We start from the raw sequence: 18,866 nt of genomic DNA on the forward strand, positions 1-18,866 counted from the left end.
CGCCAAATATGTAACCTGAATTATGCTGCGCCGATCGCTGCACTTAGGCTCAAATTTGGTCTTCTCTCTACATTCGTGCTTTCAATGGCCGCCTGTTTAAGATGGTGTAATGCCTTAATAAATGGTTGCGAAAATGTAATAAGGGCAGCATTGTACAAGGAAATATTTGAAAATATGTTGGGAAAAAGTGTTATTTTTAGAAATTATGTAAAGGCATTAACCATGTTTGGTTTAGATATGGACGGGGCAGCGACACTATGTAAAACTTCTTTAAAACAGATAATCAAGAAGACAATATATGTGGTTTCTCGTGAAAGAGATCTGAAACTTTGCGCATTGAATGGAAGGATGGACTGTATTGCTGGGAGCTCCATAGTTAAAAATCCCCAGCCGTATGTTTTATGGAACCTGGAACACGGAGTACGTAGGGTGATTTTGTTACTAAGAATGAACTTTATACCTTTAAGAATCGTAACAGGTTCCTGGGAGGGTATTCCCAAAAATGAAAGATATTGTCATCTATGTAACTATAGTATTCAAGATCTGAATCATGTTTCTTTTGTGTGCCCAGCACTCCATTCAATAAGACATAGATATTTAAGGATTAGTTTCTTGACCCCTTCGATGCTCATGATGAGCTCAGCTCATCATGAGGCACGGTTGAGCTGTGCTCATGACGAGCTGAGCTTGTCATGAACAATGGGAATGAAGGGAATGCAGCACAGGTGGAAAATATTTCAAGCACCCAAGGTGTTAAAGTATAATATCTCTAGAGCAGAACAGGCCCGTAATTGTCTTCTGTCCCCCCGCATCTGAACTGATGTGTTGTAAAAATTTTCGTTTCTTTAAAGAATTTTTAAATATCTATTAATAATGAAATATTTTAAATATGATTTGAGTGTATATAATATTACTATGTTAGCCCATCAACACTGCTGCTAGGGGGAGCTGGGAAAGCACTCGCACATTAGTTTGATATGTTAGTTGGTCTTGTCTTTCCTACGTGCACTTTACGATATACTTTTGCTGCCAGTTATCCATGGGGCAAGATATTGATATCTTTTGTAACTGTGGTATATAAGATCTGTATTATGTGTTGTTGTGTTGAAGTAATTTGACTGCATATAATATTATTATGTTAGACCATTTACACTGCAGTTAGGGGGGGTTGGGAAAGCACTTGCACTTTAGTTGGATATGTTAGTTGCCTTCGTTCTCTCTATGTGCACTTTATTAGATACTTTGGCTGCTACTTATTCATGGGTAAAGAATGCCCCGTATAAAAATCTTCTGTTACTAGTCTTAATTGGGATCATTACCGTAAAGGAAATATTTTAAGTATGCAAGTAGCTTGTTATGTATATATTGGATTATAACCGTATTTTTATTCTCCTGTGTATGTTTATTCTTCTGTGTACCTTTTCTAACCTTCTCTAACTGAGAGAAGTCTGTTTATATTGTAAAGTCATCTGCATTTAAATTAATTTGGCCATTGTAGAGTATACACTAGTCAAGAAAATAGTGCTATCTTTTTTTTAACTGTATGAGTTTTAATATAGAATTGTACTTGTAATTTTACAAATGAACTTTCATATGTACAGAATGGTGTTTTAATTATGTATTTTATGTGGAATTCTTTGGAATTCTAAATCATAATAAATAAAAATTGAATTGCATTGAATTGCACAAACATACACACACACACACACACACACAGATACAATGCCCACTCACACACATACACATCCTCAACAAAGCCTCAGCTAAGTACTTGTTTGGCCAAACTTCCCCTCGTCTTTATTTTCATGCTATGAATATTCAATAAAAGTTTTACGTTTCTGCTGCTCTGCTGTCATTCCACTGTTTCTTAAAACCCTCAACAGCCATCTATAAGTTCTATACCCATCTCTAAAAGGCTAATTTAGAGAAAGAGGTAAAAGGGAAAAAACTCCCTCCTCCCAAGCTTACCAGCCATATAAGGAGGACCAGGCAAGATGGCTTTTCCAATCGCAGAGGCTTCCAACACTTTCCCATCTGGAATGTCACAGGAAGTGTTGGCAAAGCCAAAAAAGGTGTTGGACTGCCAGCCCAATTTGGGTGGCTGGTCTGCACTTGCATACTCTGTTCAAGGCTGCAATGAAATCCATGGTGATATTGCATTGAAACGCAAGCATGTGTCAATGGCATGCTTGAAAAAAACTTTCATAATTTCAGAGACCACCTTAAAACCTGACTTATCCATGTCTTTGCTCCTCAATATCACCAAAATCTGAATCCCTTCTGTCTGTGGTCCCATTTGTGGAGCTTACACTAATTAAGACACTGCTGTTAACCTTTCTCAACTATCTTCTCTTCACACTTTGAATATGTAAGGTTCTCTCTGCTATATGAGTATGAACAATTGTTACTTACCTGTAAACAGATGGTTCTCCGGTATTGGTGTCTTTCATACATTCACATGCCTGAATATTCCCAGCCGCCGAAGTGGGAGCCTCACGGTAAATAAAATAGCAATAAAATCCCAAGAAATATATGTACGTAAAAACATAAGATATAAAAATACACAATAGAAATAGTTGCAAAAACCAGGTAATAATTTCCCCATAGGAATACATTGAGAGAAAAAAAAAACTTTGCAACATATCACTGTCATTATGTTAGACCAAATGACACCCAATCAGGCACAAGCACCCCTCCAGAACCTTCTCCTCAGAGGCTCATGCCCTCAGATTTTATACCGCACGTCGTGTGAAGGGAGTCTCCCTGAGCTCTGCTCAGTACTTTCCACTTCTCTGGTTTTCCAGTATTTTTGCCATGTCTTCAAGCAAGAAGTCTTTGTTTAGACGTTGTTCTTTTTGTGGGAAGTTGAGACTTTATTCTGAAGACCCCCACAAGAAATGTATTTACTGCTTACAATTGTTCTTCTCCAGTATTAGGGTGTCTTTTATAGATTCACATGCTTGAATAGAGTAGTGAATCAAAAAGATTTGCCTATGCCTCCAAAATTGTGAATTAAGCACTGAATGTTCAAGGATAAACAACACTTTTATTAGTTTACCCAGACAATAACTTTTTGTCGTTGAGTCAATACTTGGTTAAACAATTTTTCATTATACAAAAACAGACAATGAATAACCATCAACTTCATTTCTAGCCATATGTGAATCGAAAAGCAATTTGTGCATATATACAGTGTAAGGATTCAAGTAAAAAAAAATTTAAAGAAGAAAAAACATTTAGTCATACATATACAGTTTTATGCATGGACACAATAAATCAAGAACAAAATGAGAAAACCTAATCAACAATTCACAATAGAAAATCACAAATGTAAAGAGGAGAGGGAGGAAATATTTTTCAAAGATCGACTCCCAACTCATGAACTGAATTCATTTTCTAGTTCGTTCGTTGGTCGCTTCAAGGCAATAATGTTTCGTGAACATGTGCCTGCTGGACCACATACCTGCTCGGCAAATTTGATGGATCGGCACACCAGCAAACAGGGCGGTAGAGGATGACATCGCCCTGGTGGAATGAGCTCTCACTGCAGATTAAAGAGCCTTGCCAGCCTGCTGGTGACAGAAGGAGACTGCTAAAGAAATCCAACGTGCAATAGTTGGCTTGGTGACAGGACGTCCCTTGCACATGCGTCCGTAGGCTACGAACAGCTGGTCGGATTTGCAAAAGGATGTTGTCCTATCGATGTAATACTTAAGGCATCTGTTAACGTCTAGAGAGTGTAAACATTGCTCTGCTGGAGATTGACGATTGGGAAAGAAAATCTTTAAGAAAACAGGCTCATTTAGGTGAAAGTCAGTGGGTACCTTAGGCGTGTAAGCCGGGTTGGTGCGAAGTAGTACACAGTCCGATTTAAACTGTAGAAAAGGTAGCTTAATAGTAAAAGCATGTACATCACTCACGCACCGTGACGAGGTCAAAGCAAGGAGCAAAGCCACCTTCCAAGTGAGGAATTTTAAATCTGCTATGTGGATAGACTCAAATGGCACTTTCATTAATTGTGCCAAAGCAATGTTGAGATGCCAGGTTGGAGGAGGACGCCTAATGGGCGGAAACTTCCCGAACAGTCCTTTGAAGAACTGACTCATAATCCTGGAAGAGCAGAGAGAGGAGGAGCCATCCTGCCGGAAACGAGGAATCACAGCCAAGAAAACTTTCAAGGTGGAGTGGGAAAGCCCAGACTGTGCGAGTTCTAGGAAGAACGGAAGAAGCTGAGCCGGAGTAGAATGCACAGGATGAATGTTGGCAGCCAAGCACCAGTGACAGAACCTCTTCCATTTGAGTTTATAAGTATTTATTGTAGATGGAGCTCTGGCATTGGCCAGAATGTCTCTGCATGCTGGTGGAATGTTTAAATGGGCAAATTCAAAGTGCTCAGGTTTCAGGCGGCTAATCGGAGAGAGGAGGGGTTCGGATAACATATCAGGCCTTCGTCCATTGTGAGGAGGTTTGCTCGAGGATGAAGGAGAATGGGATCGCACTGAGACAGAAGCAGCAGTTCCGAGAACCATGCTTGTCGAGGCCATCAGGAAAATGTGGCACGGCTGTCTCCTCATCTTCCACGACACTCGAGGAACCAGAGGAATCGGCGGAAAGGCGTAGGCGAATAGACCGCACCAATCCATCGAAAGGGCATTCCTGGACGATTCTGGATGAGGAAGCCAACTTGCAAAGGAATGGCATCTCCGGCTCGCCGGGCTCGCAAAGAGATCTATGCTGGGATGACCCCAATTCCGAAAGATGAAGTCCAGAGCGGCTGATGCAGCTCCCACTTGTGTGTTGATGATGCAGATCTGCTGAGGGCATCTGCTAGGATGTTCGAGATGCCCGGCAGATGAACTGCTGTCAGGGTGACCTGGTGCCGAAGTGCCCAATCCCAGATCGCCTGTGCCAGACGAGACAGGAGAGGAGAATTGGTGCTGCCCTGCTTGTTCACGTAGTGCATACTGGTGGTATTGTCCATTTGGATGAGCACCGATTCCCCCTGGATCAGAAGATGGAATGACTTGAGAGCCAGAAAGATGGCCATCAGCTCCAACCTGTTGATGTGCCAGGAGCGTTGGGACTGAGTTCATTTGCCCTTGATGGATAGCCCCTGAAGGTGTGCTCCCCAACCTTCTAAGGAAGCGTCCGTGGTCAGTGTGAGGTCCGGAATGGTAGCGAGGAAGGAAGTCCCGGCAGCCACGTTGGACGGCTGTGCCCACCACTGGAGCGCCGCTCTCATCCGGGCGGTCACATGAACGAGATCTTTGAAGGAGCCAGTGAGCTGCTGCCATTGACCGTCTAATTCTTCTTGAATAGGACGACTCCTGAGCCTGCAGTTTGGTATCAGAGAGATGCAGGAGGACGCCATTCCCAGAAAAGACTCTTTTGAACAAAGGAGGGATACTAGGCATCGAATTCGCAGTTGTCGCTCGTGAGACACAAATGCTGTGGCTAGTGACATATCTAGAGTGGCACCTAGAAACGTTCTGCAGCGAGATGGGTCGAGCTGAAACTTCTCGGCATTGATGGAGAGGCCGAGGGATTTAAATATGCACTGGCAAAGGTGAGTGTCTCGAGATAGTTGGCTATGAGACTGCGACTTGATGAGACAATCGTCTAGGTATGGGAAAATTTGAACACCTTGAAGCCGGAGATAAGCCACTACTGGGGCCAAGACGTTTGTGAAGACACGAGGGGCGGAGCGTAGGCCGAAGGGTAGCACCCTGAATTGAAAGTGTCTCCTCCCCACTCGGAAGCGCTGGTACTTCCGGTGACGAGGAAAAATTGGCACATTAAAATAGGCGTCCTGGAGGTCGATGGTGGTCATGAAGTTGTCCTTGAAGAGAAGAAGTAAAATCTCTATCAATGTGAGCATGCAGAAGGACTGGCACTTCAGGTATTTGTTCAGTGCCCGTAAATCGAGTATTGGACACCAGTTGCCTGTCTTCTTTAGGATGAGGAAATACCGGGAATAAAATACCCTTCCCCTTTGAGACTTGAGGCCCACTTCGATGACACCTTTCTGCATCATGACACGAATTTGCTGGAGCAGTTCTTTGAGGTGCGCCGGAGGCGGACCAGTTAGAGGAGTGTGAGGAGGGAATTTTACGAACTCCAAGGCGTGGCCCTTTGACACAATGTCCAGTACTCAATGGTCCGAGGTGATTAAGGACCATTGAGAAAAGAACAGGGAGATTCCCCCCAACCTTCCGCGTGAAAGGAAAGTCATTGCCTTTTTGAAGTAGAACCTCTATAGGAAGATTTTCCACAATAGTACTTGGAATTGTGCTGGCGTGAGGTCACTGTTGCTGGTTGGAACACCGTTGATTTCCTTGGTTATAAGAGCGATATTGGCTTGATCCTCCACGAAAAAAAGAAGAGGTTGTGCCGCGTTCACGCTCACCACGAAAGGGCTGTTTTCAGAACTGTAAAGTGCCCAAAGAGCGAGCTGTGTCAGTATCTTTTTTCATTGTATGCAGTGCCTCGTCGACATGATGACTGAATAGTGACTCCCCATCATAAGGAATGTCTACAATTTTGGCCTGGACTTCCTGGCGGAAAGAGGTTGATCGAAGCCAACCTTGGCGTCGTAGAACAGCTGCCCCTGCCAGTTGACGGAAGCCAGTGCAGGCAATATCAACGGAGCAATCGATGATCTCCTCCGACGCTCTTTCCCCTTCTTGGAGAATCTTAAGAGCCTCCACCATGGAGGCTTCCGGAATGAGGGTAACCAAACTGGACATGTCAGACCACATCTAACTATCGTAGCGCCCCAGTATGGCCAAAGAGTTAGTGGCCCTAACAGTAGTGGTGGCCATAGTTGAGAATTTGCGCCCGATAGCATCCAAGCGACGTCCCTCGCGATCTGGAGGAGCTGTAATTGGGGATGATGGGTTTCTGGAACGGTGTTGGGCGGCCTGAGTGACCACAGAATCTGGCTTTGGCTGCGCCACCAGGCAAGCTGAAGAACCCTGGGGTGCTTTATACTTTTTCTCCAACCGTGGCAGTTGTGCAGGGATGGAGTTAGGCGTCTGCATCAACTTGACTCCTTCATTCCAGATGAAGTCGATGATTGGGACACTCCGAACTCGCTTGAAGGGTTGACTCTTAAAGTTATACAGAAAACAGTCTTCTTCCCTTTGAACCATGGGAAGTTTAAAACGGAGTGCCGCCCTATCCATGAGTTGATGGAAACCTGCAATGTCGACAGGAGGGGAATCCCCCGGAGTCACAGGAGGTGGGGACGGTGTTTGGATCTGGTAGTCGTCCCAGTCTTGCATATTGCCATCGCCATCCATATCATCATCATCACGCAGCTCTCCATCCTCTCTATCTGGACGAAGATTATCATCCTCATCATCTTGATACACCATAGCATGTATTTGAACTGATGTTGTCGCTACAGCCGGTGGCGGTGTCGCTTGTAGTAGCGGAGCAGTGGTAGGAGCTGGTGCAGGCGCAGGTGTCGTAGGTAGAGGCGACCCCTGACCAGATGGTGAGAAACGTTTGTTGTAGTCTTCTAACATATACTGTAGATTTGTAATAAGGGAAAGAGGCAGTGACGCCGCAAGAACTTGAATGGACAGGCCTTCCTCTTGAACATACGCATCCTCATGATCATCTCCATAGTCCTGACACTTTATGATCAGTTCAGAAGGGCTACGTGCTGCCCTGAAATGATCGTCTTCTTCATCCTCAGACACAGAGTCTGACTCAGAACCTGTCGCAAACATGGGAGAGGGTGGCTGTGTGTCACAGGGTATGTCAAGTTGTTCCAGAGGCACTTGGCGAAGTTGGTGCAAAGGGTCGGCGGAGGAAACACCGGACCCTGATGAAGAAAGTGGCACCAAAGGTATGGATGCAAAGGCAGAAGGCACCACAGTCGACGAGGTCGTCGTCGAAGCCGTCGACGACGAGAGAACAGGCGTCGACGGAGCCGCCGCCGATGGAGCCGCCGTCGATGGAGCCACTGTCGACGGAGCCACGTCGACGAAGCCACGTCGACGAAGCCACCATCGACGAGGCCGACGTCGACGAGGCCGTCGTCGACAAAACACTCGTCGACAGAGTAGTGGATGACGAGGAGATCTTCTTCACAATTCTCGTCGACGTAGATCGTGTCGACGACGAGAGGCTCTTCTTCGACGACAAAGCAATGGGTATCGTCGACGAGACTGTTTTGAAGCTTAGTCATACCTTCGTGGACGTCGCCGACGGAGCCACCGTCGACGAACCAGAAGCCGATGTCGTTGTCACTGTAGTCGTTGACGAACCGGAGACGGGAGATCTCGTCATCTGGACAATCGTCGACGCTCCCATCAATGATTTTACACGTTTTGAGGTGGAAACATGCTTAGAAGAAGCCGTAGACGCCTGAGAGCCAGATCTTGTGGGCGTCAGCGTAGCAGGAGGAGGTGGGGACACCACAGGAGCCTTTAACATTGAGAGTTTCTTCCTCTTCAAGAAGGGAGAAGGTAAATCCTGTACACTGCTACGCTTTGAGGCGGCCTTTGACGTACATGACACCAGGCTTTCTGCGTCCGAAAGAGCTGAATCCTTGTCCTTCAGCCTTTGTAACCAGAGGAGGAGGCTGAGGACCTGAGCCACTGAGGAGAAGGTTCTGGAGGGGTGCTTGCGCCTGATTGGCTGTCGTTTGGACTAACATAATGACAGTGATATGTTGAAAAGTTTTTTTTTTCTCTCCATGTATTCCTATGGGGAAATTATTACCTGGTTTTTGCAACTATTTCTATTGTGTATTTTTATATCTTATGTTTTTACATACAAATATTTCTTGGGATTTTATTGCTATTTTATTTACCTTGAGGCTCCCACTTCGGCGACGGGAAATATTCAAGCATGTGAATCTGTGAAAGACACCCAAATACTGGAAAAATCAGGGTAGGTTCTTTCCTGGATTTATTTTTATTTATTTGGTTATTGATTTTCTGTGTCCTGGAACTTATGGATCAATTTACTTATGATGTTTCTCTGAGCTTAATGTTTGGTCCTCTACTCTTTCCATCCTACAGTACTCCACTGTCTTCTATTATGTCATTTGGTTTTCATGCTAATTTCCATGCACATGATACCCAGATTTATTTCTCATTCCGAACCACTTGCGGATTCTAGTCTAGCTCGCCTTTTTTTCTGCCCTCTCTTACAACTTACTCTAGAGCTGCTTGTATTTGGTGATCACTTGGCTCTTCGACATTTCCAAAAACACATTTCTTTGGTGTCCCATTCTTGGGGTGGTCCATTCTCAAACTGCACTCATAAATATAACATGTCAATTTGACTTTGGTTACAGCAAGGAGACTACCAATAACAAGTTGGAAGCATGGCACTCAAGAGGAAAGACCTGCTGATCTCGCTGAGAGAGCTTAAGAAGGTGCTGCATGATAACATATTTGATTGGATACAAAGATGGCTAGGGATTGCCTTTTGGCTCTCTCCCCTGGAATCTACCCCCTCCTCAGTCCTTTTTACTCACCTGGGGTTACTTGGTTTGCTGTCCTTTGACTCTCTTATTCCGCAATTGAGTTTCCAAATCTTCTGACAAACCATTAATAGTGTACCGACTACGGAGCCCAAGCAACATGGCTGATGCTCGATGGAGCTACCAGATAGCCATAGAGGAGATTGGCTCTGGTTTACCCCCTCAGCCGTCACCTACCCAGCCAGACATTGGGCACAGTTCTCCTCGTATCGCGTTGTGTCTCCTTCCTCCCCCACCCTCCTGAAGAATCTCCGAAGATCTGCCAACGGCGGTGCCAATTTCAGCGCAGCTGATGCCGGGTGGAGTTATTGCATGACCCGATTCTGCATTCCTTTGCCCTTTCTACTTTTCCCCTTTACCTTCTTTGCCTCATAGGATGTGTGTCTTTGTTATGCTAGGCTCTAGTTGCTCATGTTACTGTGTCACACTGTTTATTATGTTGTCCTTGTTATGCTCTGCTTTTTGTTACCATGCTCCTGTAACTGATGTAATTGTGTAACGTGTAACCCACTGATCCTCATGTAAAGTGCTCTGATACCTCCGGGTCTAGCCAGCACTATATAAAACTCTGCAAATACATAAATACGATAAATAAATAAAATAACAGAGCTATATCTAACTGGCTTCTACTTGGGGAACATCAGTTGCATTACCCATAGTGGGCCACACAAATACAGAACATAAAAATACTGATAAATTATTGTTTTTATTGAAGATCTCACTAACAGTGCCTACTCTAACTGAGCCTTATGCATACTATTGACTTCTTTGTCTAGCTAATCAAGTAGCGCAAAGCAACACTCACATATATCAATGCCACCAGAGCACTATCCACAACAAGACTAACCTAATCCACTCTGCCTAGGCACATCGTGTACAGCAGCAACCCTTTCAGCCCTATTGTTGGTCTTACTAAGGAATATTAATCTTTTCCAGCAAAGACTCAATAACCCACATACACCACACCTGGGCACAAGCAAAAACGACAATATCTTCCCCAAGTTGAACGAACCATCTACACCATCAACCATAGAGACGTCACCGACTCCATCAAATACATCAGCTATACTAGCCTATCATGAACAAACAGATATCACCAAACGTACAAACCAAAATAGGGCCCCATTTCAATATGTACCACCACTCTGTCCAATCAGGTAAAGGCTCTTTGGAGTAAGCACTCTCTCACTATGCACCACAGTTCCACCCACAAGTGGGTTCAGACCATCCATGCCTCACACACTTTTATATACTTCTGCACCCAGGTCCACACATTCCAGTTACGTGGCCAACATGACTTTTATACCCATGCCCCTATCTATTCCTTTAAAACTGACCTAAAAAAAAACTTTCTTTCATTTAGTCAGCCTGAAATAACAAAGCCCTATAGTGATGTCACGAGCACATGGTGGCGCTCTGACCATTCTCTGGACTTAAATGTCTAATTTAGAACTGACGTCACAGTGACAATGAAAAATCATCTGTCTTTTGAGTGTGTCTTCTAGGTGACAGGTGTGTCTGCCTCTACCATGGGAGGAGAAACTTTGTGTAGGGGTGTAATTAAAAGATTAAAAGCCCATGCAGTCCCAGAGGTGCAAGGAAGGCCCCACCCTACAGGGGCGCCCACATTCAGCCTCAGGTCCATGAATACCTGTGACACAGGGATACTTCCCTGTCCATGAGACCCCTCAACACATTCTGTGGTGTAAGAAGGGCATATTTAGCATTACGCCATTGACTTTGTAGGGGGAGGTCTTTTGTCAGAAACTCCCCCTCGCTGTTAGTGGAACTTTTACCATCTAAAATGATCACTTACAATTGCCCACCAAAGTATCACTGGTAATTATTTTCCTTGAAGTCCGCCACCCTTCCCACAGGAGTCCTTGAGATAACTTTGCTGAACGTGTTGTCTGATGTGCCTCTGGTAGTAGTGTGGCGGTACCACTGCCATCTTTGGGAGAGTTACTACAGCACCTTGGCGAACCTCTACGTTTGTCGACCATGCTGCGGGAGATGTAGGTGGAAGTTCTATAGTTTACTGGAGGTTTCTCCTTTACAGCCCTTCTCTATAGACCCTAAATTATGGCTAGGGCTCCCGGTGTTATGGTCTTTTTTTTAACAGTTCCGTCAGTATTTATCCATACTTAATTTATACCCATGTTATTGGTATTTATCCGTATTTATTTTGTGTTTAAAATGGAGTTGTAAAATGGTACATTTCCACTTATATTTAATTGATAAACTTGCACGTATACTGTGATGCCTGTCTCGTTTTGACAAATTAGGAAGCCAAAAATAACAAAACACGACACCCACATATAAATATTAGCATTATATACAAATATGTTCAGCTATGACTGTATTTAAGGACATCTCTTCCCAATTTTTACCACCCGTGGCTCGTCTGTGGGCCTGGAATTCATGTAGAACAGCATAGTTAGTCACCCACAAGTAGCACAATTGTCTGTATTATTCTGCATTTAAAAATTAATACAGACAGAAAGAACATAGGTTTTTCTCTCTGTATTTATTTATCTGTAAAAATCGGTAAAAACGGAAAACTGGGAGCCTTAATTATGGTATACTATTTTATGCAGCATCTGTAAAACATTTCTGTTTGATGTACTCGGTGAGCAAATAAATATACAGAAGCGTAATACGTATATGATTTACCTCGGGCTGCGTGGAAGGCATGTTCGGCTCCGCAGTCTGCTCTTCGCACGTCGTTCCTTCTGAAAGACAATGAATGGTACACTCCTGAGCTCGCGCATAACCATCCAGGCCGGACTAGGCAGGTGTTAACGCCCTGAGTACTGGCGGCTTTTTGGTGACGTCAGTAGGCCCCCGCGTGCTCACTGACCTGGCAGAGACGTGTATTTGAAAGATATTCTACGTAAACCCGCACCGTGTCCGTGTACGAGGGGTTGGGCGTTGCTGGCTGCGTCCTTGCCGTTTCTGCGCCGCTGACAGGGCAGTGGACCGGCTGCAGCCCTCTGCCCCCTCCCTCGCCCACACACACTTCATATACCCCCCAGATGGTAGTCTCCCAGCAACTCGGGGTCAGAAGCATCAGTCAGAGGAGCACAGATAACTCACAGAAATGTTCAGCGATACGCCAGTGGGGGCCTTCTCTACTAATTATTAATCCCGTCACTTAACAGCTTTTATCCGCTGCAGCCCGCGAGCGGCCTGGCCTGAGAGGTCGGAGACTGTCCTGTTTAGAGCTGCGTTGCGTTCGTTGCTTGTGTGGCGCGTTATACCTAACAACCTTCAACAACGCTAAAGACCCAAGGGGGAGAGAAGAGGTACATAGGTGGGAACAGGAGCATCAGAAAGGAGGGCCCTTGTCAATGCACCGAATAGAGGTCATAAGCAGTTCTCCGACTGCCTGCTGACTGAAGGCCACGGTTGCCACATTAGCATTATTCGAGTAGCGTTATTCGAGTCTTGAATACTTTGTACAATCAAACGACTTGCATATCCTGCAGTGGGCGCTGTTGCATGAGCCTATGTAGCCCCTACTTTGCATGGAGAGGAGGGCTACCCCTCAGCAAAGGCCCTGCTTGACTCAAGGTACCAAACTGGCCAGAGTAGCATCATTTTGTGTTACACCATTGCACCTGAAGAAGCAGGAGAGAATCAGACCAGGCCCATATAACCAGTATGGGGGAGAAACAGAGATCCTTGTAAGGGCCTGACAGGCCTTTTTTACACTGTACATTTCCCTGGTGGGCTGGGGCTTTGGAATCCAGTTTTAAAAGCCCAGGGCTGCTGCTGCCTGTGCCACTTAACACAGCTCCAGAAGTTAACTGTAGCAGGGCAGGGGGAGGCTTCAAAAAAGAGAGAGAGATAGAGAGGGAGCGAGGATGAAGGTACAGAGAAAGAGATCGGAGAGATGAAGAGAAGTAGAGAAAGAGAGAGAGAGAATGAATGGATGGAAAGAGAGAGAGATTGTGCAAGGGGATGAAAGGAGTGGGCTGCCTTTGGTGCCGCAGTCCGGCCCTGATCTTTCTAACAGCCTTCAACTGCCAACCTGACTCTCAGCTCTTCGCCAGTAGCTTCCTACCGCACATAGAAGTGTTTTACCCCACACACGTTAGATGTTCAGCCCCTATTAGTCAAGCCCTGCAGCGTTTTAGCTCTCCACTGTCTGTTCACTGTGAGTGGCTGGCAATGAATAACTCGAAGCATTTATAACACGCACTAACCTAGGAGCTCTCTTGGTCGAGGTCTTGAAGGGTTACCTTAAAATAAGAAGGTTTGAGTGTCTTTTTAAAGATAGTGAGGCTAAGCGAATTTCTTGGTGCATCTAGAGAGGAATAGTAGGCTGGTCCCTGGATTGAGTAAGCCCTACTACCCTCGAATTTTAGCTTCACTGAGGCGTAGCCAGCAATCGGTTGTCCGGTAGAGGACTAGTATATCATTCTTGGAATACCGATTAACATAAATATTGTGTCCTAAATATTATATATATATAAAATATCGCATTGGAGTTAACAGTGCTTAATTTGTGAACGAATGAGGGTTGATGCCCAAAGCTCTGCTCAGAAGCCCGTGGCTGGTGCTATTAAATGTGGTTGTGTGGAAATGCAAGGCTTCGTAGTCTCGAATTCAACTCAGGCCTCTTTAATCCACTCCCACACACCCCCTGCCCATTTTTCTTTCTGTTTGCAGGTTCATGCTTTCTCCCTTTCTGATAGGTTTTCTGCCGTTTGTATATTTATCCCTTTCTTACTCTCATTACATTTCTGATGAGGAAAGATCAGTGCCAGTCCCCAAAAATGAATGCCGTTGACTTCCACTGGCAATCACTGGCTCAAAGTGAGCGCTGGAGTTGGTAATGTGCTTCAACCTCCAGAAGACAATCTTAAAACAACACTGGTACCCAATGGGCTGCTTTTCTGACTGACATGAAATGATCCTTCTCAGTTACCACATCAATGAGACAAACTCAGCACACTGAGCTCTCTGGAGGCAGGCAATGTGAGAAGCTGGCAGATCCATAAAGAGGCGGCATGGCAGACCTGATGGAGGCGGCTGTGGCAGACCTGATGGAGGCGGCTGTGGCAGACCTGTATGGAGGCGTCTGTGGGAAACCTGCATTGAGGAGGCTGTGACATATCTGCATGGAGGTGGCTGTGGCAGACCTGTATACAGGCGGCTGTGGCAGACCTACATGGAGGTGGATGTGGCTGGCCTGTATAGAGACAGTTGTGGCAGACATGCATGGAGGAGGCTGTGGCAGACCTGCATGGAGGTGGCTGTGGCAGACCTGCATAGAAGCACCTGCCATAGTTATGCCTCGAGTTAACAGTGGCCTCAAACTCTCAGGCAGAGTGTGCCAGAGAGAACAGAGGAAGATGGGTCTGAATTCATATAGCTAATACTAACACCTATAAGTTCCTATTCCTACTTGTCTGTTGGGAGGCATATAGGTGTCAGAGGTAAAACCATGGTTCTTTACTTTGAATGTAGAAGGTATTTATTTAGCTGACAGTTTCAGTGGGTAAGATATGGGAGATTTCGCCTCTCCTTAGTGATGACTTCTGTTGTGGAGTTGTTCACCGTGGCAGCTCCTCCGTTAAGGCGAGGAGAGTCGCCCGCTGACTTCAATAGGAAAAATAAAACGATAATAACGTATTGTTATTATCATTTTATTTCTCCTCTTGAAGTGAGTGGCTCTCGGGGTGGGGCAGTTGGCCAGAGCAGGGAGAGGAGTTGTTAGCACTCCTTAAGTGCGCATGACTGCTTGGCCGGCCCTCTCGAGCCTTTGCATATTCCCCACCAGGCTTGCTTTACACAGCTGCTGAGGAACATGCAAAGCCTCCCAGTCCCCATCTGAGCGCCAGGATTCCAGTTCTCCGAGCCAGCAGCTGAAAAATAAAATTATATTTTAATATTGTTTTTTTTTTCAGCTGCTGGCTGCACCAGTGTGTGCAGGGAGGTGTAGGCAAGTACATGGGAGGGAGGAGGAGGAGTTGCAGATGTGCATTTTTAAGTGCGCATGTCGGTTTAGGCCGGCCAAACTAACATGCACACTTCGGTTTCTCCAACCTGGATGTATGGCACAGTTGGGTTGGAGAAACAGCACAGGCTCCCTGTGCCTCAGAGAATATTAATCCAGCCTGCTCAGGTAAGTCCCCAAATTGGGGGGGATTGAATGTGAAGTCTGTGATGCTGGCCCGTGGACTGCTGGGACCAGGAAGTGGAAGGCGACGGGCGTGAGACGGCTGGCAGCACCAGGTACGTTAATTTTTTAAAAATAATTATTAACCCAGTGCTCCCCTGCACATCCCACCCCTCACTCCCTGCGCAGACTCCACCCGGCCTACCCATCTACCACCACTGGTTGGGCATATACTAAATAGTGCTAGTAGAAAAGAGGGTCCCTGTGGTACAGTGATGTAGGTTAAGAGATAACCTGGAGCCTATTAAAGCTTTTTGCGTTCTACAGGAAAATAAAGATTCAAACCAAACAATGGCGGTTTTATCTGCATCATCTCTTGGTTCCAGTGTGTCCAGTAAGTACAGAGGGGTCTGCTGTCACCCGCTGCGGACAGGTTGAGCATTATAACAAGCAGCTCTCCACCTAGCTGGTAAAGAAAAGTCCCAAAACCACCAAGTGCAGCTTCTGTGTTAAGCTTGAGTTGGAAACCCATTCGAAAGGGGGAGAGTCATTCAAGTCATGCTGCAGTTGGGAGAAACACATTTTCTCCCTGACCGTGGCCAGACAGGTACAGGAGGACAGTTGGAAGAGAGCCCCTTGTTAGTAGTGCTGTATGGGGTACAGGGTCAATGCTGTTCCAAGTGCTGGGGATTTTCAGAGATACTTACAATCTCCTGCAACAATAGTTGCAGCCTAGAAGCTTGTGGACCAAATGGACAACTCCAGACTTCTCAAGTGAGTTGTTGGTCTTTTCCCTCTTTCCATGCTACGGAGCAACACTTTATGGGACCATCACTTGCATTCTCTCCCGTTAAGCTTCCAAGCACTAAAAGCTTAGGGGTTCCTCTAGATTCACACAATACCATTTACATCCAGTAGTGACCGAGTTGCTGACCTTCTCTCCAGAATAATCAGTTCTGTGTTTTTTGATAGACCGATTGATTAGCACCTGAAGAATAGCTTGCATCATTGTTGCTTACAAGTGCTTACAATCATCCAGGCTTAATAAATAACCTGGAGACACCCACCTCATCCCATGAACTCATCCTTGTAGTTTCCTGTCTCCAAGGGCTTGCTGAAGGGTACTTCCCCCAATGTGTCATAGTAAACATAGACGACAGCCCACCCCTCACATGCTGCTCTTTGTCCATCAATAACTCAGTCAAGTGTTTGTTAACGAATCACATTCACCCTGCCTTTCGACTCAGCCATCTGCTCACTGCAGAGGAACCCTAGCATCTCAAAGTCCAGTGAATCAACTTGTAAGTTCATAGACTGCACACTCACTCACCTCACCCATTTCTCCCTGTCAACAACCTTGATGTGACTTACTGGCTGTGCTGCACTACTTGTGTGAGTCCTAAACATGGGTGCCTCCTCTGCTAAGGCAAAGAAGCGTCGCCCCACAGCTCCAGGGCCGGACTGGCCGTAGCGGGCACCGGGCAATCCTCCAGGGTGCCGCACGGGTGGGGGGCCGGTTTGGGCCCCCTGAGGGCCGTTTTTGTTACAGGGCCGTTTTTCCAGCATAGCTGCAAAATCGGCCAAAAACTGGCCCTGGCAAAGAGCTCGGCTGTGCCCACAACCCCCCAGGAGAGTGGGGGTGGGGGGGCCGAGCACTTTGTCAGGGCCGGTTTTGGTTCCCAGTCCGGCCTGCACAGCTCTCTAAGCAGTGAAAAAAGGAAAAAATTAAGCGATAACAACTTAGTTATTAGCATTTTATTTTTTGTACTTGAGCTGTGTTCAGGCGGGGTGGGGCTGGTGTCACAGAGGTGGGAGGAGTGGTGGCAAACTCCAAGCGCCATGACTGTTCGGCTGACCGTCTTCGCCCCTTTCTTTAAACCAGAACTGTCTAAAGAAAAGAAAGGTGCACAGCAGCCATTAAAGTGAAAGCGTGGCATGGGGTGCTTTTACAAAACTAGCATTTGCAATTTAATAGGTATTGAATTGCTAAAAATGTGAGCTATCGGTGTTGTAAATATGAATGCAACACCAATAGCTCAAATTTTCTGTAATGCAAGACCTATTGCATTGCAAATGCTTGTTTTTGTTTAGCCACCCACTCCCCCTCCATGACTCCCCTGCTCTGTGTTCTCTGCCAGACGCCACTGGTTCTAAAACCTGTGTTTATCACCTATGTTCAATACTTTGGTCCTGAACCCCCGGAACGTGCTCCATTCTAGATGAAAGTTCAAATACCTGCAATGACTATAAATTCAAGTATAATTCTTACCTTGTTCTGATCCTCCAGGCATCACTGGGAGCCCACCTCTGCAACATAAACAACATGTGGAATAAAATATGTTATTTAAAGCAACTTTACTAATAACCCAGCATTCACACACTTATTACTATAATGCAAAGGTCAAATTCAAGTCTCTTACCACAGTGCATCAAAATGTACATGAGAAAACACTTACCTACCTCACGCACCAACCCACTACAAAATTAATACAAAATTCACAATTGAGACAGACTACCACTGTCATAAACTACTATAAAAGAAATAGCATAGATAAAGACATCACTACTCTCGCTACCACTCATGCACCATCATAATGTGAAACAACCACCATTATATACCACACAATTGTTGTAAAAGTAAAATACTCCACATCATAGTGTAAGATCCTGTTACAATTTAGAAACAATCCCACGTAATATAAACATTACTCCAATATAATTCAAACAAACCTCCACTGACGAACATAAACATAAAGACAAACCTATAGTCAGTCTGAGTACGGCAAGCATGAATACATGTACTGTTATACACTGTCACCATTTAACACTAAGGGGCCGATTTCGATGAAGTTAGAAACAACTCCGACTGTCGGTCGGAGCCGTTCCGAACGCATCAAAATGTCCCATTCAGATTCCTTTCCGACTGACCCATTTTGATTGGGTCGGTCGGAAAGGAATCTGATACGGACTTCCAAATGGCCTCCAATGGGCTTGGACAGCATGTCTGCCATTCAGAAAGCCTCCAGTATTCCCTCTGGCGGCTCTTCACGCCCGAGGGATTACAATGGCAGATTCCACCATCATTTCTGTGCGGACCTTTCCGACACAGAAAGGCTATGGGGATCCAACTTTGGCGGCCCCCAGCAGGGCCCCCGTAGGTGCAAGGCCTCCGGATGGCAGCCTAGAGGGCACCTATGGTGCCCCCCTGTTGAACCCCGCACCCGGTGGCAGGCACCT

At 45.7% G+C, this 18,866-nt stretch overlaps 1 protein-coding gene across 1 annotated transcript in view; it reads right to left on the bottom strand.

Moving 5' to 3' along the window:
* Positions 1-18,866, bottom strand: part of FRMPD2 (FERM and PDZ domain containing 2) — a 603,077-nt gene that overhangs the window by 152,366 nt on the left and 431,845 nt on the right. The window contains exons 32-33 of the mRNA XM_086921788.1: positions 17,899-17,936; positions 12,176-12,234 (exon numbers count right to left, since the gene is read on the bottom strand). Of these exons, the coding sequence (XP_086777914.1) occupies positions 12,176-12,234; positions 17,899-17,936 (97 nt within the window). The remainder of the gene's footprint in view (positions 1-12,175; positions 12,235-17,898; positions 17,937-18,866) is intronic.

The sequence above is a fragment of the Lissotriton vulgaris genome, chromosome 5 (genome assembly GCF_964263255.1).
Source record: "Lissotriton vulgaris chromosome 5, aLisVul1.2, whole genome shotgun sequence".
In the NCBI taxonomy this organism is placed as follows: domain Eukaryota; kingdom Metazoa; phylum Chordata; class Amphibia; order Caudata; family Salamandridae; genus Lissotriton; species Lissotriton vulgaris.